The sequence below is a fragment of the Eucalyptus grandis genome, chromosome 8 (assembly GCF_016545825.1).
Source record: "Eucalyptus grandis isolate ANBG69807.140 chromosome 8, ASM1654582v1, whole genome shotgun sequence".
NCBI lineage: Eukaryota > Viridiplantae > Streptophyta > Magnoliopsida > Myrtales > Myrtaceae > Eucalyptus > Eucalyptus grandis.
Window position 1 is genome coordinate 6899896 of NC_052619.1, and position 21924 is coordinate 6921819.

At 38.1% G+C, this 21924-nt stretch overlaps 2 protein-coding genes across 3 annotated transcripts; both read right to left on the minus strand.

Moving 5' to 3' along the window:
• Positions 1 to 815: 815 nt before the first annotated feature.
• LOC104456116 (cellulose synthase-like protein G2) lies at positions 816 to 20807 on the minus strand. Of its 2 annotated transcripts, XM_039300517.1 has the most exons (9): positions 20106 to 20807; positions 19526 to 19624; positions 19262 to 19393; positions 18953 to 19165; positions 18775 to 18874; positions 18494 to 18672; positions 17305 to 17652; positions 16576 to 17143; positions 816 to 979 (listed from the first exon to the last, which is right to left on the minus strand). In XM_039300517.1, exons 1-8 carry the CDS (start codon positions 20718 to 20720, stop codon positions 16598 to 16600), a joined length of 2232 nt encoding a protein of 743 aa, XP_039156451.1. In that variant the 5' UTR covers positions 20721 to 20807; the 3' UTR covers positions 816 to 979; positions 16576 to 16597. The 2 variants fall into 2 exon arrangements, with proteins under 2 accessions (XP_039156451.1, XP_010069147.2); XM_010070845.3 differs by lacking the exon at positions 816 to 979 and having other exon boundaries at positions 16493 to 17143.
• Positions 828 to 8948, minus strand: LOC104456117 (cellulose synthase-like protein G2). Its single transcript, XM_039300518.1, has 9 exons — positions 8147 to 8948; positions 3741 to 4376; positions 3154 to 3252; positions 2916 to 3047; positions 2608 to 2820; positions 2430 to 2529; positions 2148 to 2326; positions 1671 to 2018; positions 828 to 1547 (listed from the first exon to the last, which is right to left on the minus strand). Exons 2-9 carry the CDS (start codon positions 4353 to 4355, stop codon positions 1002 to 1004), a joined length of 2232 nt encoding a protein of 743 aa, XP_039156452.1. The 5' UTR covers positions 4356 to 4376; positions 8147 to 8948; the 3' UTR covers positions 828 to 1001.
• Positions 20808 to 21924: the final 1117 nt, after the last annotated feature.

Below are 21924 nucleotides of genomic sequence, written 5' to 3' on the forward strand. Positions count from 1 at the left end.
ATGTGTTTGCGAGGACATGGGGACAGAGGCAGACGGCTAGAAATGCGAGTTGCCTGATTGGTGCCTAAAAGAACTAGGCCACCAAGCAGGCAAAACTGAGGAGTGGCCGAGCTGCCAACCAGATCAGGACGTATGGACAAAGCTGGTTGGTCTCACGGACAGTGCCCAAGCGCTTTTATTTTCTTCAGTGCTGTAGCCGAGCACCCAACTTCCAATGTAGACTTGTTAAAACCCTTGTTTTAAGATCTTATTTAACAAGAGAAATTTGTGAAAACTCTATAGAGTTTTTGAAAGTTAGCATTCAAGAGAGTCAAGAGCATGAAAAGCTCCTAATTTTTCATTGGTTCTTGTGGGTTTAGTTGCTATCTAGGGTTGAACAGTACTTGATGTAAGTGTTTCAAATAATTGTACTCTTCTCCTGCTGTGGAGTAGGCACACTGCCGAAGTACGTAAATCCATTATGGTTGCATTTTATTTATAATGTATCTCTTACTCGAATCACATCGTTTGTTTGCGCTTCCACATTAGTCTGAAGAGATAACAAAAATTGTACTATTTGCCTGCTCAAACTCCCTCAGTCATATAGTCAAAAGTAATCCATGCCATTTAGAACGATTAAGCACGGAACGCTTTGCCACTTTGTTGTCAACTCGCACATTCAACTTTGAGCTTCGGCCTTGACGAGGCCTACGCAAAGCAAAGACATCCCCTTGACTCCTCCGACGCAACATTGCAGAGTTCACATGTTGCATCAACAATCAACACGAGGACTCCGCTGTGCTATTATATCTTTTGAGCTACAAGCCCAGCAATCGTAAATCAATCCGTTGAACAACTAATCTTGTCGCAATTGTCTCATAAGTCAATTTAAAGCTTACACAATTGTAGTCCTCGATAATCCAGCGTCACTTCTGAATATTTTCTAGAGAACGTACAACAATTATGCCAATTGAGGACCTTTTCTGCAATGACTCATGACTTCTTATGCGTAACGTTCATTGTTACATGAGAAAACTTGAACCTAGCAACAACAAAACCAAGGAAAGAAAAGCTGACAGTATGGTGACTGATCGTGGAATGCGTCCTTTGTCCGTCCTCAATACCATCGCTTCAATCACGGGGTAGCTCATCACTAAGACGAAAAGTGAGAGTGCAATCTGCATGAACAGTTTGTCGAAGCCTCCCAAAGTAAGAACTCTAGCGACTCCTCCGAAGAAGGAAGCCATGTTCAATATCACTAGAGTCGCCATCGGAGCCAGAAACATTATTGACGTTTGAAAATCAAATATCCCCATCTCGTATCTCTTCGATTGCTCATCATCGTCGACCTTATTTGTAGGCAAGAAGCTAGCTCTTCTCATGCCGATTTGTGTCATAATCGCGTCTATGGTTCCGTATACATAACACGTCGTTGACTTGATCATCCAGATTCGTTGTTCATTCAAGAATGTTTGGACTGAATGGCCACTTGCGACGACTTCATAGAGATGCTTACAAAGGGATGATAGGAAGATGAAGGCAAATAGCATTATATATGAACTTGAAACCTGACAATGAAGAAATCATTGATTAACTCTTTCAAACACATAAATTGAGCAACAAAATTGAAGCATATTTTATACGCTGAAGGCAATGAGAATGTTATGTTCTAGAGCTAGGAGTCAACTTACCTCAGGGTATATAGAGATGCCATTTACTAGACAGATCTGAGGAATAGTTGCAAAGCAGCAAATTGGCAGGCAATGTAAGGGTAAAAGTGAAAGTTCAGCATAGCACATGCTCTGTAGAATGGGCATCCTCAACGAGCCATAGATCAGAGGACAAAATCTCGAGATACCAACTTGTGACAACCCAGAATACCATCTCATGCCTTGAATCAACATGTCATTCAAATTCGTTGTCGCGGTCCCTAAGAATTGCGGCTTTGATGGGGTATAAAACACTGAAGTCCAGCCTTTGCAGTGTAAGGTAAAACTGGTGAAGTAGTCTTCTACCACAGAATTGTACATGAAGCCCACCTGAGATCATGCCAACAAAACTCAAATAAAAATAAATAAATAAAAAGGAGAAGAAGAAGAAGAAAGAAATGGAGTCATCTATAGCAAATAACAAGTATTAAATTTAATGTTTCTTTTAATTATACTTGCCTCTTGACCCCATTTTGTGCCATTTTCATAGCCACAAGAAGTTAACAGTTGGGTTTCTTTCATCAATGCTGCAGAGTCGCCAGCAATGGTGTTCTTGCTTGGCTTCTCCTTTTGCCAAAGGTATTTGATGAATTCATTCGAATGGCCAAAGAGTTTCTTTAAATCCATGAGATCAAAACCTGTTAGATCGACGGAAAACGAGCTAATTAATTCATTACTGCATTTGCTTTTTCTACCCTACTTTCTTGAAAACAAAAAAGTCATAAGGATCGATCTACTTGCCTTCTTGCACGGGTTTACGATACAAGGACTCTCTCTTGATGTAAAAGCAAGTCCCAGATAAAACAGGTCCCTTCAATCCATCCATTCCATACCAACATGTCTGAAACAGAGTAAAAATCATTAGCTAACAAAAGAAAAGTTGCACTCTAAAAAACTTCACATGATTCTTTTTGTTTACCCAAAAGTACGGTCTGAGCTTGCTATCGTAGATGTCGTTCTCACTAATATTATGAAACATTTGAGGAAATTGAACCAGCATTAACGATGGAGATAATCTCGGATCCAAATGAAAACACATCGCCTGCCGAGCCGAAGAAGGGTCGTTGCAGTACATGTCGCAATCCAGCACTAAAATATAAGGCGAGTTGCTCATCACTCCTGATACCCGGAGCTGCACGGACGGGCAACGGCGAATTATTATCGGCTGTACATAGATAGAAGAATATGGATATGTTTGTTTCCGATTTGAAAATTAAAATGTCGTACAAGAACGTTGAGAGCTCCAGCTTTGAAGTGATGGTGATGAGAAGGTCTCTTTTCTCTTGAGACGTATATAAGCTTAGGCATGGGGTCTTGGTGTGCTTGCATAACTTCATCAGGGACATTCCCTCGGACCACCTGTCGCATCCGTTGATTTTTGTCATACACATTGAGAGGTATGTTACTCTTAGCTCACTTAATTAAATCTGTAGAAATTGCAAATTCCCATTTTAAATTTAATAACCTCGATGGTAGGCGGATGGTCTCGGCTAGTGTGGCTCGAGTCACCTCGGTGCCTCTTTCGGTACTCATTTACTCGTTCTTTGAACAACTCATATTTCTCCTGAAAGAAGAAAAATAGTTAGATCTAATATTTAACCAGTGTGCAGGGCACAATTCTTAGTTTTTCATGCCCATCCCTTCCATTGCATTCCTCCTTCGTAAACTATAGTAAGCTGTAATCTAAATCTGTAAAACAAAGTATGATTGATGCGGGTGCTGCTAATCTTTAAAATATAGAAGGCATCACACTTTGAGAGTTCAAATCGTCGGGAGTAAATAGTCGCGCCGATCCCGTTGCACCATTCTTCGACATGAAATTGAATAAGCAATCACTTCTCTCAAAACTTTAAGTTTTTATTAACATGAAGACTTATATCAGGACAAAGGCACGTAAGTGAGACAACTCAATGCAAAGTAAAATGATCTTTTTAAGCCATCAAACGACGGGGCGTGTTTAATATTTAAATATAGCAGGACATTATCTTATAGAGAAAATGGAAGTGCAGGCGTATGGACAAAAGGATAAGATCATCGAAAGGTAAAGCGTACCTTGACTATTTTCTTCTCAGAGCCAAACTCATTCTCAGAACTCATGCCAATCCCCTCACCATCCTCTTCCTCCTTAAAAAATGCCTTCGGACACCTCGTCTTTATCCCATACCTCTTGCAGAAGGGCAGCCACCATCTTGCGAAATCGTGGGCCTCCCTCGTCCCATGCAAGGTCAGTGTCGAGCCGCCATCGTCCGAGAGGTACACATGGAGCTTCTCCGGGGGATAGTCAAGCGCCATTGCCGACACCACCGTGTTCATCACGTCAACAGTCGGCTCCTTATCTGGGTCCGCCGTGCACACAAACACATCGATGGGTGGCAGCTCCTTGTCCTCTGGCAGCCGCTTGGGGAAGGCGGTCCGTCTCACGGGCCGCCACCGGAAGGCTTGGCTGAGCAGCCACAGGAAAGATAGCCCTAGCTCGGCAAGGAACATGGTGAGACATGCCAAAGTTGTGGCTCTGTCTCTCGATTTACTCTCACTGAAGAAAAACGAAGCTCTATAGTATATGAGAGTGGATAGAGCTGTGGCGTGAACGAGCATGTGGGTGCGGTTGATGATGATTGATTTTGTGAGGACATGACAGAGATTGAGAGGGCCTGAGCTATGCTCCATATGACAGGATCGGTTCTTCTTCTGATATGAATAGGAAGTTCTCCAAGATTTTAGCACATAGGGTTATACGTACCCCCATATTCATATATCAACCTATGAGTGTGTATATATAAATATATGAATGAATTAGTCTATATTAGCAGGTTTGACAGAGTTAGGTGGGGAGAATTACAAAAAAAGTCATAAATCTATTGTAATTTTTCTAATTCATTCATAACTTTTTTTTTTGCTAGTTCAGTCTTAGATATTTTGCAATTATGTCAATTCAATCATTCTGGCCAATTTTGGCCAATTGGTGCAGATGACTGGTGCAGAAATAAATGCGTCGACTGGTGCAGACATAAATGTGTTGAGTGCAACATAAATGGTTCGACTGGTGCGGACATAAATGCGTCGATTGGTGCAAACATAAATACCTGACAATAAATGCCTAACAACCCTAACATACACAATTTTTAATGATATTTTATTTTACTTTACTTTTTTTTTCCTTTTTCTCTTTCACTTTGTCTTATTCCTTCTTTTTCTTTTCCTTGTTGAACGCCAGCAATGTCTGCATCTTATCAAGAGTATGAGTTTAAAGTTCCAATCATGTCACCTCTTTCAATTTCATCCCCTCCCCCAAAAATTTTGGCCGGTCAATACTAATGTGAATGCCATCTAGCGCTAAAGTAAATGCGCAAACAATATTAACAATGATAATTTTTAATAATATTTAATTTTATTCAAAATTTTTATTTTTTAATTACTTTTTCTCTCTTTCACTTTCTCTTCTTCCTTCCTTTTCTTTTGTTGGCAAGGGCCACCAAGCCTTAATGGCCACCAGTGATGTCTACATCATATCAAGAGTACGGGTTCAAGGTTCCAATCATGACACCCTTTCGATTTCTCCAAAACTTCCCCCCCAAAGAAAAACTTTTTGGCTAGTTCAGTCTTAGATATTTTGCAATTATGTCAATTCAATCATTCGGCTAATTTTGGCCAATTGGTGCAGATGACCGGTGCAGAAATAAATGCGTCGACTGGTGCAGACATAAATGTGTTGAGTGCAGACATAAATGGGTCGACTAGTGCGAACATAAATGCATCGATTGGTGCAAACATAAATACCTGACAACCCTAGAATGCCTAACAACCCTAACATACACAATTTTTAATGATATTTTATTTTACTTTACTTTTTTTTTTCCTTTTTCTCTTTCACTTTGTCTTATTCATTCTTTTTCTTTTCCTTGTTGAACGCCAGCAATGTCTGCATCATATCAAGAGTATGAGTTAAAGTTCCAATCATGTCACCTCTTTCAATTTCCATTCTCGCTCCCCTCCAATATTTTGGCCGGTCGATGCTGATGTGAATGCCAGCTAGCGCTAAAGTAGATGCGCGGACAATATTAACAATGATAATTTTTAATAATATTTAATTTTATTCAAAATTTTTATTTTTTAATTACTTTTTTTTTTCTCTCTTTCACTTTCTCTTCTTCCTTCATTTTCTTTCGTTAGCAAGGGCCACCAAGCCTTAATGGCCGGTGGGGATGTCTACATCACATCAAGAGTATGGGTTCAAGGTTCCAATCATGACACTTTCGATTTCTCCAAAACTTCCCCCCCAAAGAAAAACTTTTTGGCTAGTTCAGTCTTAGATATTTTGCAATTATGTCAATTCAATCATTCTGGCTAATTTTGGCCAATTGGTGCAGATGACCGGTGCAGAAATAAATGCGTCGACTGGTGCAGACATAAATGTGTTGAGTGCAGACATAAATGGGTCGACTAGTGCGAACATAAATGCATCGATTGGTGCAAACATAAATACCCGACAACCCTAGAATGCCTAACAACCCTAACATACACAATTTTTAATGATATTTTATTTTATTTACTTTTTTTTTTTCCTTTTTCTCTTTCACTTTGTCTTATTCATTCTTTTTCTTTTCCTTGTTGAACGCCAGCAATGTCTGCATCTTATCAAGAGTATGAGTTTAAAGTTCCAATCATGTCACCTCTTTCAATTTCACCCCCTCCCCCAAAAATTTTGGCCGGTCAATACTAATGTGAATGCCATCTAGCGCTAAAGTAGATGCGCGGACAATATTAACAATGATAATTTTTAATAATATTTAATTTTATTCAAAATTTTTATTTTTTAATTACTTTTTTTTTCTCTCTTTCACTTTCTCTTCTTCCTTCCTTTTCTTTCGTTAGCAAGGGCCACCAAGCCTTAATGGCCAGTGGGGATGTCTACATCACATCAAGAGTATGGGTTCAAGGTTCCAATCATGACACTTTCGATTTCTCCAAAACTTCCCCCCTCCCCCAAAGAAAACTTTTTGGCTATATCATATAAAAAATATAGGTTTAAGGTTCCAATATGAGTACAAGGTTCCAATCATAACACTCTTTCGATTTCTCCCCTCCACTCCAAAAAAATAATTTTTTTTTTTTGCTACATCATATCAAGAGTATGGGTTCAAAGTTCCAATCATGACACTCTTTTGATTTCTCCAATCTCGCCTCCCCTCTGTCGCGACCTAAATTTTAGGTGCACCACCTAAAATTAGATTAATGAAATACTAAATCTAAACTTAGCTTGGGATTTCCTAAGCTCATACCAATTCGCAACTTAAGTTCAAATATCTAGCATGCAAAAGAGAGTCGCCACTAATCGGTTTACGGTAGGTCGATAAGATACCTAAGTAAAATAACAGGAGAATTATTTTACTTCTACGAACCAGAGACTTTGGGTACGGGGACTTGGTTACACTAGACTTTCCTAATGTCCTTTTGGTACATTTCTCTTTTTATTTCAAATAAATGATCTACAGGCAACTTGAATAAATTTTAATTATCTCCCTAACATGTGAGGTGACCATACAGGTGCGCAATCCATCAATTTAACACCCAAATAAAGCAATGGATAAATTGCAAACTTACCTCATATCAACGAAAGTATTGCAGAAATCAAAATTCACATCATCAATCATCGATATGATTTTCAATTAACACGCAACCACTCATTTTTTTTTCACTTATTTAATAAGAATCATGCTTTATGCAATGCATGCTAGTAATATAATATGAAATGATATGACATTGCAATATGACCTAAAATATATGACATTAATAAGTATGTAGTCTATTCTAAAGAAATGCAATAATTAAATGTGCAATCTAAATTAACCTAATGATTTAATTCTAATGACGGGCAATTTCTAATTAAATGAATCTAGCATCATACATTTCATGAACTTAATTCTAGATGACATGGGCATGACTGTTTTGGATTTTTTTTAATGAAAATTCGTAATTAAATCACCAAAAAAAAAAAAAATCTAACTAAAGTGAAATGCTATCTATTCTAAATGCCTTCTAAACATGCATTTAAAAAAAAAAATAGCTAACCTATCATGCAATCAATTCTAATCTATATGGAATGCAAATGCGATTTTTTTTTTTTGTATTTTCGGGATAAACAAAACAATTAAGAGATAAACATCAAACCATCCATAATTATCAAAAATGCTACCCACCATTTGAATTAAAATTTAAATTTGACTATTTCGCTAATAAAATCGATAAATTGATCTTAAATTTTAAAGATTCATATATCAATTTCTCTCGTATGAATAATTATTCTATCTAAAGCTTTATAGATGGGATAATAAAAATTTGTGCGGTTGCAAATTGAATGTTATATCAGGATTTCAATTAGACATCGAGAAATATTTCAAACAACGAGACAAAATATCAAAAGCTAAATAAGATGAAATAAATCTAAATTAAATCTCTACCTATATTTGAAATTTTTCCAAAAAATCCAAATCGGTAGAATGGACCAACGATGGAGGCTCGAAACGGCACGGCTCAAGGGCAGCGGCTGTGGTGATAGGTCACCCAAGGGCTCCGGTGAGGGCGATGGGCACGGCCGTCGGAGCTCCGGCAATAGCTGGTAGAACAGCAGCGAACAGGGAGGACGGAGGCGGAGTGGCAGCTGCTATGGGAAACTCGGAGCAGGCGCGATGCTGAGTTGAGAAGTGACAGAGGTTGGCAAGGCGGCAACGCAGCGTCCGGCGGGCAGCAGAGCAGCGGTGCGTCGGAGCAGAGATGGAACTAGGCGGCTCAGGCGGCTCACGGACAGAGCAGAGAGGAGCCGGTTCGAAACCCGCTGGGTCACGGGCGGACGGAGGCGGGTCGCGACGGCGTGGGGCGGAACGGCGAGGCAGCAGGGCGAAATCCCAGTGGGCTTCGGCTCCGGGCTGCGTCGGTGCGGCGAACAGGCAGAGGCGCCGTCGCTCGGGCGGCACAGATCGCGGTCTGACCAGGGCGGCAGCGGCGTCGCAGGGCAGAACAGGAGCGGCCACGCGGGTGCAGTAGACGGCGGTGGTCGCACGGTGAGGCAGAGCTCCGGTGCTGGTCGGCGAGGGGCTCACCGAAGAAGAGAAACAGTAGAGTTGCTTTTTACTTTTTCTGCTTTTCTCTCCCTCTGCTCGCACGTCCCACTCACCGGTCTCTCTTCTGCCCCCTTTGACTTTCTGCAGCACTCTTTGCAGAAGGAAAAAGTGACTTTTTCCTCCCTTTCACTTAAATTTTCCTTTTCCCAGAAAACAAAGAAAGAGCTCCCCGAAAAATATACGCACACCCCCCTTTTATAATCGAAGGCTTAGAATTCTAATTTCTCCTTTGAATGGACATCCGCAATATTTCTTCACCAATTTTATTACATATTAATAAGGATTCAAGATTATGATAGAATTTTTCTCTAAATCCGAATCTTGCAAAAATAAATTGTAACATTTTTATGTCACGCCTGCCATATCCAAAAATATCATATCTTGAAAAATTTTGAATTTCAATTTCTCATAAGATAATTTCCAATCATTATAAAAAACAAGCTTGGGCTAATTTGCTCGCTTCGTGGTTTTAGTCCAGCCTGCCAAGTTAAAGTTTAGAACTACTAATTTCAACTTATTTGCCACCGGTCTAATAAATGCATTTAAATTTATATGCTATGCAATTAATATTTTTTAGGGATAAAATTAACTCCTAATTTTCAATGCAATAAATAAATAACTGAATCGTCAAAATTTAAGTGCCAATACCCTCCTCCAAAATAAAATTTTGGCTACATCATAAGTACAGATTCAAGGTTCCAATCATGACACTCTTTCGATTTCTCCAATCTCACCCCCCTCTCCCACCAAAATAAACTTTTGGCTACGTCGTTTCAAGAGTATGGGTTCAAGGTTCCGATCATGACACTCTCTTAATTTCTCCAATCTCCCCCCCCCCCTCCCCTCCCCCTTTTAATTTGGCTAGTCAATGTTGATGTGGATATTAGTTGACATTAATATGGACGTCAATAATACTAACGTAAATAATTTTTAATAATATTTTATTTTATTTTATTCTTTTTCTTTTTCTTTTTCTCCTCTTTCACTTTCTCTTCTTCCTTTTTTCCATTTTTGGGAGAGGTCCGTGAAGCCATTTCTTGCTGCCAGTGATGTCTTCATCATATCAAGAGTACAAGTTTAAGGTTCCAATCATGACACTTGTTTCAATTTCTCCACCAAAAAAAAAAATAAATGGTAAATGTTACTACATTTGCATCGTGTATTGCGTGAGTATCAAGTAGTGTATCAGTAAATATTTTGTTGATTCTTTTTATGATAACTTAATTTTTTTGAAAATATAAAAATATTCTCCTAAAAATAAACATCTCAACCCTTAACTTGTCACTACTCTAAGCTCTCCAGATCTAGAGAACTCTATTGCCAGAGATTTTTAGATTAAGTCCTAGGGAAGCGAGCTTAACCGCCATGGCTTGAGCAAAAAGCGGCACCAATCTATAGATATTTCAACTTGGTCCCCACAAATTTTCAATTTGATTCATTATCCACACGAGTCACGTTGAATTTTTTGACCAATTATTGTATACTAATTATATAACATTTTTCTTGTCCATTTGTATGGGCTTATCTCCTTTGCTTATGGTGAAGTTCACTGAACCGCAAGAAACCTGTCGTGACCTACCCCTCGAGGAAGGGAATATAGGTTTAGGGATATTACGTAAAAAATGAGGGCAAAAATACGTTTCGAGTGCCAAAAGTTGGCATAAAGAGATAAAGTGCAAAAAGTTACGAAAGTGACACTTAAATGCCAAAATCGGAGAGAAATTGATCACTTAAGTGATAATCCAGCCAAAATACCGACGTGCGCAATTTTCCGGCGAAGTAAGTGCAAAACGGCGCCGTTTTGCACACCGACATGGAAAAACAATGCAAAAATGATGTCATTTTAGTACGGGCGTGGTAAAAAATTAATTAAATTTAATTTTAAACTAAATTTATTTAAACATTTAAAAATACAAATATAAATATTAAAAAAATTACAATTTTTTTTTTTTTTTTTAAAAGGGGCGGGGGAGGAAGGTGGTCGAGGGCTTCCCACCCGCTGGGAAGGGTCGGCGATGGAGGGAGGAGGGTCGTGCTAAGGTCACCGGGCCCTAGCCAAGGGCGGCGACCTCAACCGACCGGGGCGGTGAGGGAGGAGGGTTGTTGTTGTTGCTATTGTTGTTGTTGTTGTTGTTCATCATCATCATCATTATTATCATTTAATTATTTAATATTTGTATTTTAGTTTTAAATGTTTTAAATAAATTAAATTTAATTTAATTTTTATATTAATTTTTTATCACGTCAGCACCAAAACAACACCATTTTGCACTTGCTTTGTCGGAAAATTGATACGTGAGCGTTTTGGCCGGATTAGCACTTAAGTGATCCATTTTGCTCCGATTTTGGCACTTAAATGTTACTTTTGTAACTTTTGATACTTAAGTGTCATTTTGTGCCAACTTTTGGCCCTCTAAAGGTTCGGATCTCAAAAACCGGGTATATGGTTCATGATTAGGCACAGGTTCTCCCTAGCTTATATCTCGTGCAACATTAGGTGTTCAAATTGAAGGTATCAAAATTTTCTAAAGAATGAGTCGCCACTAGCCTATTGGAGTCGATTAGAAAGCAAGTGAGATAAGGGAGTATATCTCATTTTCTACACAACTAAAGAATTTAGGATCGAAAACTTAATTACACTAATTAACCATTTTCGATACCTAATCTTGTTTATTTAAAAAAAAATATTTCCTTTGCCAGGTAGTCTGGATTGATTTTAGGCATATTCATTAACATGTGAGATGATCCTGTAAGTGCACAGTCATCAACATAAAAATTAACAATCAAGGAAAGCATTAAATACATATCATGGGATAGCAAAGATTTAACACTAAGGAAAATATAGATACCAATCTTAACTAGACTAAAGGGAAGCCAAACTCAATGTGTTAATACTGTGCATTCAAAGGGATTTGTCCCTAAGGACAATTGAAACCCTAAAGTAGAGCTCTAAGGGCTTAGTTAACCTTGAGCATAATTCCAAATTGAAAGGCTTCCTATTTTTTAGGAGAAAATTACTCCAAAGATTAATTTTAACCTTTTTGAGGAAATTTAAATTTTTACATTTTTTTTTTGGATTTTTCGATTTTTTATGAAAGAAAATGAATTTTCGAATTTCCCAAAAAAAAACTGGATTTTTGCAATTTTTAAAAAAAAATCGATTTTTTTAATGTTTTCTGAGTTTTTTTTTGGATTTTTTAAATATTTTGAATTTTTATTTTATATATTTAATATTTAATATTTAATATTATTATATTCAGGAAAAGGGGTTCAAACCAGGTAAACTGAATCCGGCCCATTAATCCGACCTAAACCTGGATCCAACATTGTAGGATTAAAAAAGAAAGAAATTTTTCATTTTTTATTTTTTAATAATTTTTTTCTTTCCTTTGTCTTTTCTCACTTCGTCCTTTTCCTTGCACCTTCTGCTCAACGGTCCTTTCCGAAGCCAAGCCATTTTTTTTCTATTTTTTTTTTTTTTTGCTTCTTTTTTTTTTTAAATTCTTTATTCTTTTTTTCTTTTACTTCATCCCTTTTGGTCTTCTACGCCACGAGTTTTCCTCTCCGAGCGTCTTCTTTTCCCTTTTGTCTTTTTCCACTTTTACACTTTTTTTTCTTTTTTATTTCTTCTTTTTGCCCATCTTCTTCTTCTTCAATGGTTTTCACCCGCGCTCGAAATTGGCCCCTCCTTCCGATGCCTCCATCGCCGAACGCCCAACCTATTCTCTCACGCCGAGCACTATAAACAAAGCAGCGGCTGAGCTCGTCGCTTGCTGTCACCATCACTTCGTGACATCATTACCAGCCCTTCCGAGGTACGCACCACTTACAACCACCACACTTAGGAAACCAACGGGAAACAAATAAAACACAACAGACGTGCCCAGACATGGCCCGGTGATGCAAACGAAAACTCGTAATAACAAAAGGTTCATAACATGCCAAACGTACTTATCCGCGTTCAAGAACACATGGGAATCGGTAATGCACGCGCCTAGGCCGGCTTAGACATATCGTTGAACATATGGAGGAACGATATCAACACTTTTTGGACTTGGACTCAGCGCCAAACTTTAAAAAAAATCATCAAATGGGCATTCGAAATTAACCACATTAACCCACAGAAGCCCGGTACGCGTGTGACTAACAGGAGGAACAAAACTCAACGTCCTATCCTACCAAAAATAGGGCGGAGTTTAAAATGAGAGATCCCTACTTGGCTTCGGCAGCGGCGACGGGAGGGTGAACTCGAAATGGATCGAGCGATGACTAGCCGTCCCGCGGTGTTCCCGAAGCGAGATCCTCGGGAAGGCGACGCAACTCGACACAAATCAAAAAGCTACGCACAAGACCTACGTGGTTCGGGGGTAAAGCACTCCAAGGACGGCGCTTGACGAACGGACTCTGGCGACGGACGACCACCCTCTCGAGCTCCCTCACTGCCTGGTTCTCTCCGTCTCACTGGCTTAAACTCTCCCGAGCTCTTCCAATCTCTCCCTCTGTAGCTCGAACCCCAAAAGAACCCCCGAACAAATGAGCGAGCCCCTCTCTTTTAAGGGCGACCGGTAGGCGCGCATGGTCCTGCCACCGCCAGCTTGCCAGCCGGACTGATCCAACCCCTGAATCATGCCACCATCTGCTCCATGGCAATCCCTCTGCTCGTGCTCTGTACTTTTTTCCTTTCTTTTTGCAAAAGCGTGATTTGCAATTTGCACGAGGGGAGGAAGATGACTTGCACGCGGGCCGGGTTGAAATAAAAGGAGATGGGCCGGCCCAAGCGCAAAAGAGAGAAAAGGAAAAGAGATAGGTGGGCGAGCCCATGCATGAAGAAAAACCCTCGACTCGGCCCCATTCGATTTTTCTTATACCTTTTAATGAAAAAAAACTTTTTTTTTTTTTGGTAAAGAAAATTTACTTTTCTTTCTTCTTCTTTTTTTGTACTTTTTTTTTAAAATTTTGGATTTTTAATTTTTAAATTTCTAATTTTAATAATTAGTGATATTTATGTAAATGCTCCTAATGTCTACGCGTAATGGATTTTAATGAAAACATACACGGTGCATTTTAATGAAAGTTATTTACTTTACTCTTTACTTCTTCTTGTTTTCGTTAGTGATATTTATGTAAATGCTCCTAATGTCTACGCGTAATGGATTTTAATGAAAACATACACGGTGCATTTTAATGAAAGTTATTTACTTTACTCTTTACTTCTTCTTGTTTTCTTTAGCTATTAATTCTTAATTTTGTATTCGATTTAGTCCTAAATAAAATGATAAAATTTAAATGTCAACAAAACTATTTGTTGTCTTGTTCGATACGATACACAATTTTATAATAATTATATATCCTAGACATTTGTTTCTTAGTGACTAGTGACACGACCCATGGATGGGGCCGTGTCACGCATGAAGGGCAACCCACGAGCAATCCACAACCAATCCATGAACGACCCAAGATTAAGGCACGATTGGCCCATGTGCAATACGGACAAAAGCCTATGACCATTCACCTACTCCATGTTAGACGGCCCTATTGGCTCTGCCCTTGCTTCTGACACATGCCTTGAGCTTTCCCAAGCCTAGAGCCATTAAGTGGCCTATTATACATACTTGTAATGATTATACACATTCAAACACAACCATTGGATTGGAGGGAAGATCAACGGATGAGATGAGACTCGAACTTGTATAAATAGGAGTCCCTCACCCTCATTGTGTTTAGCTCGTTCACAAGCAAATACACGAGTCCCTTTGTTCATACGACCCTTGTGCTTGTGCGTGTGCGTGTGAGGCTGACTTGGAAGTAAAATCCTTAGATCGCATGGGTGTTTGATCATTCGTAATCGACCAACCTATGCCACTAGCATGAGTTGAGATGGGGCCATGTTGCGTCCTTAGTGTTCCAAATGGATCAAGTTTTGACTAAGCAGAAGATAGAGCGTTCCCACTACCAAAAGTTGAAAACCAATTGCCATCAAAAGAAAATTACATATGCAAACCATTTATGTTTAAAATTTAAGCTGTTAAGTGACAAGCCAATAGCTAGGAAAATGACCTATATATATATAAACCTATTGTTTAAATACTAATTCAGTTATAAACTTATTTGATTTGACCATTTTAGTCGTAAATCTTTTAATAACTTACTCATGTAGTCATTCTAAACAATAATGGATGGATGTTGCTTACATGGACACTTGTCCTATAATGCATGACTAGAGTTGACATGAACAATTTGTATTTTTAAGAAAAAAGTATTACTTGTTTTCTTTTTTTCTTATTTCACTCCTGCTTAACAACCTCAACGGTGGCCATTGGAGGTTCTCAGCCATAGGCAAGGGTTAGGACGCCCTCATCAGCTCTTGGCATGAATTTTTTTTATTATTTAATTAAAAAGTCAGCCATAGGCGAGGGCTAGGATGCCCTCACCGCCCTAAAAATGGATAATTTTTTTTAAAAAATCTTAATTATTTTCTTCTTCTTTTTTTCTTTTGCAAGCCCTTTTTCCCTATGCTAGGCCCATAGGTAGTAATGTGTATGATATAGTTTACACTAAATCATATGTTTCCCATATCAATAGTGTTGTTAGCAAGTCTATGAGTAATCCCTTAGAAAGAAACACTAGTAATATATAAGTTGGATTCGGAGGTTTTAGAGAGGGACAAAGGATGTGAGTTTGATTTTTGAGAAAAGACAGGCTTAAGAGGCATAATATATATGTGGATTTACGGGCTGTGCTATTAGTTGGACTTCTCGCTAATTTGGAGCTTTGATAATTATGATTCGAAGGTAATTCCGTTTAATTTGGAATCGACACAAGCTCGTCATTTTCGGAATACTCAATGTGTTTGCGAGGACATGGGGACAGAGGCAGACAACTAGATATGCGAGTTGCCTGCGTGGTGCCTAAAAGAACTAGACCACCAAGTGGGCACAACTGAGGAGTGGCTGAGCTGCCAACCGGATCAGGATGTACGGACAAAGCTGGTTGGTCTTGCGGACAGTGCCCAAGGGCTTTTATTTTCTTCATTACTGTAGCCGAGCACCCAAATTCCGATGTAGACTTGTTAAAACCCTTGTTTTAAGATCTTATTTAACAAGAGAAATTTGTAAGAACTCTATAGAGTTTTTGAAAGTTAGCATTCAAGAGAGTCAAGAGCATGAAAAGCTCCTAATTTTTCATTGATTCTTGTGGGTTTAGTTGCTATCTAGGGTTGAACAGTACTTGATGTAAGTGTTTCAAATAATTGTACTCTTCTCTTTATTGATTACAGTAGAATCATCTTGTCGATCTTTGTTGTGGAGTAGGCACATCGCTGAAGTATGTAAATCCCTTATGGTTGCATTTCATTTTATAATGTCTCTCTTACTCAAATCGCATCGTTTGTTTGCGCTTCCACGTTAGTCCTAAGAGATAACAAACTAAACTATTTCCTCCTCCCTTAGTCATATAGTCAAAAGTAATCCATGCCATTTAGAACGATTAAGCATGGAATGCTTTGCCACTTTGCTGTCAACTAGCACATTCCACTTTGAGCTTCGGCAGGCCTACGCAAAGCAAAGACATCCCGTTGACTCCTCCGACGCAACATTGCAAAGTTCACATGTTGCATCAACAATCAACACGAGGACTCCGCTGTGCTATTCTATCTTTTGAGCTACAAGCCCAGCAATCGTAAATCAATTCGTTGAACAACTAATCTTGTCGCAATTGTCTCATGAGTCAATTTAAAGCTTACACAATTGTAGTCCTCCATGACTCATGACTTCTTATGCATAACGTTCATTGTTACATGAGAAAACTTGAACCTAGCAACAACAATACCAAGGAAAGAAAAGCAGACAGCATGGTGACTGATCGTGGAATGCGTCCTTTGTCCGTCCTCAATACCATTGCTTCAATCACGGGGTAACTCATCACTAAGACGAAAAATGATAGTGCAATCTGCATGAACAGTTTGTCGAAGCCTCCCAAAGTAAGAACTCTAGCGACTCCTCCAGTGAAGGAAGCCATGTTCAATATCACTAGAGTCACCATCGGAGACAGAAACATTATTGACGTTTGAAAATCAAATATCCCCATCTCATATCTCTTCGATTGCTCATCATCGTCGACCTTATTTGTAGGCAAGAAGCTAGCTCTTCTCATGCCGATTTGTGTCATAATCGCGTCTATGGTTCCGTATACATAACACGTCGTTGACTTGATCATCCAGATTCGTTGTTCATTCAAGAATGTTTGGACTGAATGGCCACTTGCGACGACTTCGTAGAGATGCTTACAAAGGGATGATAGGAAGATGAAGGCAAATAGCATGATATATGAACTTGAAACCTGACAATGAAGAAATCATTGATTAACTCTTTCAAACAAATAAACTGAGCAACAAAATTGAAGCATATTTTATTTATTTTTTGTTGGTAAAGAAATTGAAGCATATTTTATACGCTGAAGGCAATGAGAATGTTATGTTCTAGAGCTAGGAGTCAACTTACCTCAGGGTATATAGAGATGCCATTTACTAGAAAGATCTGAGGAATGGTTGCAAAGCAGAAAATTGGCAAGCAATATAAGGGTAAAAGTGAAACTTCAGCATAGCACATGCTCTGAAGAATGGGCATCCTCAACGAGCCATAGATCAGAGGACAAAATCTCGAGATACCAACTCGTGACAGCCCAGAATACCATCTCATGCCTTGAATCAACATGTCATTCAAATTCGTTGTCGCGGTCCCTAAGAATTGCGGCTTTGATGGGGAATAAAACACTGAAGTCCAGCCTTTGCAGTGTAAGGTAAAACTGGTGAAGTAGTCTTCTACCACAGAATTGTACATGAAGCCCACCTGAGATCATGCCAACATAACTCAAAAAATAAAAGTAAATAATAATAATAATAATGATAATGATAATAATGATAATAATAATAATGATAATGATAATGATAATGATAATGATAATGATGATAATGATGATGATGATAATAATGATAATAATGATAATGATAATAATGATAATAATGATAATAATAATAATAATAATAATAATAATAATAATAATAATAATAATAATAATAATAATAATAATAATAATAATAATAATAATATAATGATAATGATAATAATAATGATAATAATAATGATAATAATAATGATAATAATAATGATAATAATAATGATAATAATAATGATAATAATAATGATAATAATGATAATAATAATGATAATAATAATGATAATAATAATGATAATAATAATAATAATGATAATAATGATAATAATAATGATAATAATAATAATGATAATAATAATGATAATAATAATGATAATAATAATGATAATAATAATGATAATAATAATGATAATAATAATGATAATAATAATGATAATAATAATGATAATAATAATGATAATAATAATGATAATAATAATAATAATAATAATAATAATAATAATAATAATAATAATAATAATAATAATAATAATAATAATAATAATAATAAATAATAATAATAAAATATATAATAATAATAATAATAATAATAATAATAATAATAATAATAATAATAATAATAATAATAATAATAATAATAATAATAATAATAGTAGTAGTAGTAGTAGAAAGAAATGGAGTCATCTATAGCAAATAACGAGGATTGTTTTTAATGTTTCTTTTAATTATACTTGCCTCTTGACCCCATTTTGTGCCATTTTCATAGCCACAAGAAGTTAACACTTGGGTTTCTTTCATCAATGCTGCAGAGTCGCCAGCAATGGTGTTCCTGCTTGGCTTCTCTTTTTGCCAAAGGTATTTGATGAATTCATTCGAATGGCCAAAGAGTTTCTTTAAATCCATGAGATCAAAACCTGTTGGATTGACGGAAACGAGCTAATTAAATCATTACTACATTTACTTTTTCTACCCTACTTTCTTGAAAACAAAAAAGTCATAAGGATCGATCTACTTGCCTTCTTGCACGGGTTTACGATACAAGGACTCTCTCTTGATGTAAGAGCAACTCCCAGATAAAATAGGTCCCTTCAATCCATCCATTCCAACACAACATGTCTGAAACAGAGCAAAAATCATTAGCTAACAGAAGAAAAGTTGCACTCTAAAAAACTTCATATGATTCTTTTTGTTTACCGAAAAGTACCGTCTGATCTTGCTATCGTAGATGTCATTCTCACTAATATTATGAAACATTTGAGGAAATTGAACCAGCATTAACGATGGAGATAATCTCGGATCCAAATGAAAACACATCGCCTGCCGAGCCGAAGAAGGGTCGTTGCAGTACATGTCGCAATCCAACACTAAAATGAAAGGCGAGTTGCTCATCACTCCTGATACCCGGAGCTGCACGGGACGAGCAATGGCGAATTATTATTGGCAGTACATAGATAAAAGAATATAGATATGCTTGTTTCCGATTTGAAAATTAAAATGGTGTACAAGAACGTTGAGAGCTCCAGCTTTGAAGTGATGGTGATGAGAAGGTCTCTTTTCTCTTGAGACGTGTATCAGCTTAGGCATGGGGTCTTGGTGTGCTTGCATAACTTCATCAGGGACATTCCCTCGGATCACCTGTCGCATCCCTTGACTTTTGTCATACACATTGAGACGTATGTTTTTAAAATTTTCTCACTAGAGCCTACTCTTAGCTCACTTAATTAAATCTATAGAAATTGCAAATTCCCATTTTAAATTTAGAATTACCTCGATGGTAGGCGGATGGTCTCGGCCAGTGTGGCTCGAGTCACCTCGGTGCCTCTTTCGGTACTCATTTACTCGTTCTTTGAACAACTCATATTTCTCCTGAAAGAAGAGAAATAGTTACTATTTAACCAGTCTGCAGGGCACAATTCTTAGTTCTTCAAGCCCATCCCTTCTATTGCATTCCTCCATCGTAAACTATAGTAAGCTGTAATCTAAATCTGTAAACAAAGTATGATTGATGTGGGTGCTTCTAATCTTTTAATTATAGAAGGCATCACACTTTGAGAGTTCAAATCGTCAGGAGTAAATAGTCGCGCCGATCCCGTTGCATCATTCTTCGACATGAAATTGAATAAGCAATCACTTCTCTCAAAACTTTAAGTTTTTATTAACATGAAGACTTATATCAGGACAAAGACACTTAAGTGAGACAACTCAATGCATCGTAAAATGATCTTTTTAAGCCATCAAACGACGGGGCGGGTTTAATATTTAAATATAGCAGGACATTATCTTATAGACAAAATGGAAGTGCAGGCGTATGGACAAAAGGATATGATCACCGAAAGGTAAAGCGTACCTTGACTATCTTCTTCTCAGAGCCAAACTCATTCTCAGAACTCATGCCAATCCCCTCACCATCCTCTTCCTCCTTAAAAAATGCCTTCGGACACCTCGTCTTTATCCCATACCTCTTGCAGAAGGGCAGCCACCATCTTGCGAAATCGTAGGCCTCCCTAGTCCCATGCAAGGTCAGTGTCGAGCCGCTATCATCCGAGAGGTACACATGGAGCTTCTCCGGGGGATAGTCAAGCGCCATTGCCGACACCACCGTGTTCATCACGTCAACAGTCGGCTCCTTATCTGGGTCCGCCGTGCACACAAACACATCGATGGGTGGCAGCTCCTTGTCCTCTGGCAGCCGCTTGGGGAAGGCGGTCCGTCTCACAGGCCGCCACCGGAAGGCTTGGCTGAGCAGCCACAGGAAAGATAGCCCTAGCTCGGCAAGGAACATGGTGAGAGATGCCAAAGTTGTGGCTCTGTCTCTCGATTTACTTTCACTGAAGAAAAACGAAGCTCTATAGTATATGAGAGCGGATAGAGCTGTGGCGTGAACGAGCATGTGGGTGCGGTTGATGATGATTGATTTTGTGAGGACATGACAGAGATTGAGAGGGCCTGAGCTATGCTCCATATGACAGGATCGGTTCTTGCTATTCTCCTATTCTTCTGATATGAATAGGAAGTTCTCCAAGATTTTAGCACATAGGGTTATACGTACCCCCATATTTATATATCAAACTATGAGTATTTATATTGAATGAATTAGTCTATATTAGTAGGTTTGACACAGTTAGGTGGGGAGAATTACCAAAAAAGTTATAAACTTATTATAATTTTTTTAATTCAATCCCAACTTTTTTTTATGCTAATTCAATCATAAACATTTTGTAATTATGTCAATTCAATCTCTCTGGCAAATTTTGACCAGTTGGTGCAGACATGGATGTCGGCTGGCACAAACGTGAATGCCTGATGATGCTAACATGCACAATTTTTAGTAATATTTTATTTTATTTACTTTTTTTTTTCCTTTTTCTCTTTTACTTTCTCTTCTTCCTTCTTTTTCCCTTTTTGGCAAGGGCCACAAAGCCCTTGCTAGCTGCCAATAATGTTTACATCATATCAAGAGTATGAGTTTAAGGGTCTGATTGGCAACTTACCAAATAGTGAAAATTTCTATTATTTTGTTTATGGGAATAGATTTGAAATAAAAATCCGTTTGATAAATTTTTTGTTCTTGAGAATAGATTTGGAATAAAATCGAGAAGTAAAAAAAAAGTTGAGTCTTTGTTCCCGGGGACAAAATAAAGCCAACTTATTTCTCTATTTTCTCTTCTTTCTTCTTGTTCTTCTTCTCTCTCTCTTCTTCTTCAACCGTCGTTGCTGCTGCCACCCTCCATCGCTACCGTTGTCGTCGCCGCTCACAGCTGTTGGTCGTCAACGACCGATCTAACGAGATCTGGCGAGCTTGCCTAGCCACTAGTGAGGCCGAGTGTCGCCAGTGGCTAGGGGTGCCCCACCCAAGCCTCCCTTAGCCACCGGCAAGGCTCACCCAACCTCGACGAGGCTCGACCAACGAGGCATGGCCTCGCTGAGGGCTGGTGACACTTGAAGGGGTCGCCGGTCCTTGTTTGGCCAATCACCGGTCATCCTAAGGCCGATGACCAACAACTTTGAAGAGGAAGAAGAGGAGAAAGAAAGGAAAAAAAAAAAAAGAAAATATTAAAAAAGAAATAAAGGAAAAATATTAAAATTATTTAAAAATTAAAAGAAAATTATTTGAAGTAAAAATTTTGAGCATGGTGCCAAACACAATTCTATTCCCAAAACTAAAA

Bases quoted from the DNA above. Each gene is read 5' to 3' on its own strand.
- LOC104456116 (XM_039300517.1), bottom strand. From the start codon at position 20,720: ATGGAGCATAGCTCAGGCCCTCTCAATCTCTGTCATGTCCTCACAAAA. The intron at 19,625-20,105 runs GTACGCTTTACC...CTCTTCTTTCAG, and splicing joins CTGAGAAGAAGATAGTCAAG to GAGAAATATGAGTTGTTCAA. The intron at 19,394-19,525 runs GTAATTCTAAAT...GGGATGCGACAG, and splicing joins ACCATCCGCCTACCATCGAG to GTGATCCGAGGGAATGTCCC.
- LOC104456117 (XM_039300518.1), bottom strand. From the start codon at position 4,355: ATGGAGCATAGCTCAGGCCCTCTCAATCTCTGTCATGTCCTCACAAAA. The intron at 2,821-2,915 runs GTACGACATTTT...CCGTCCGTGCAG, and splicing joins CTGGAGCTCTCAACGTTCTT to CTCCGGGTATCAGGAGTGAT. The intron at 2,327-2,429 runs GCAAGTAGATCG...TCGATCTAACAG, and splicing joins TCGTAAACCCGTGCAAGAAG to GTTTTGATCTCATGGATTTA.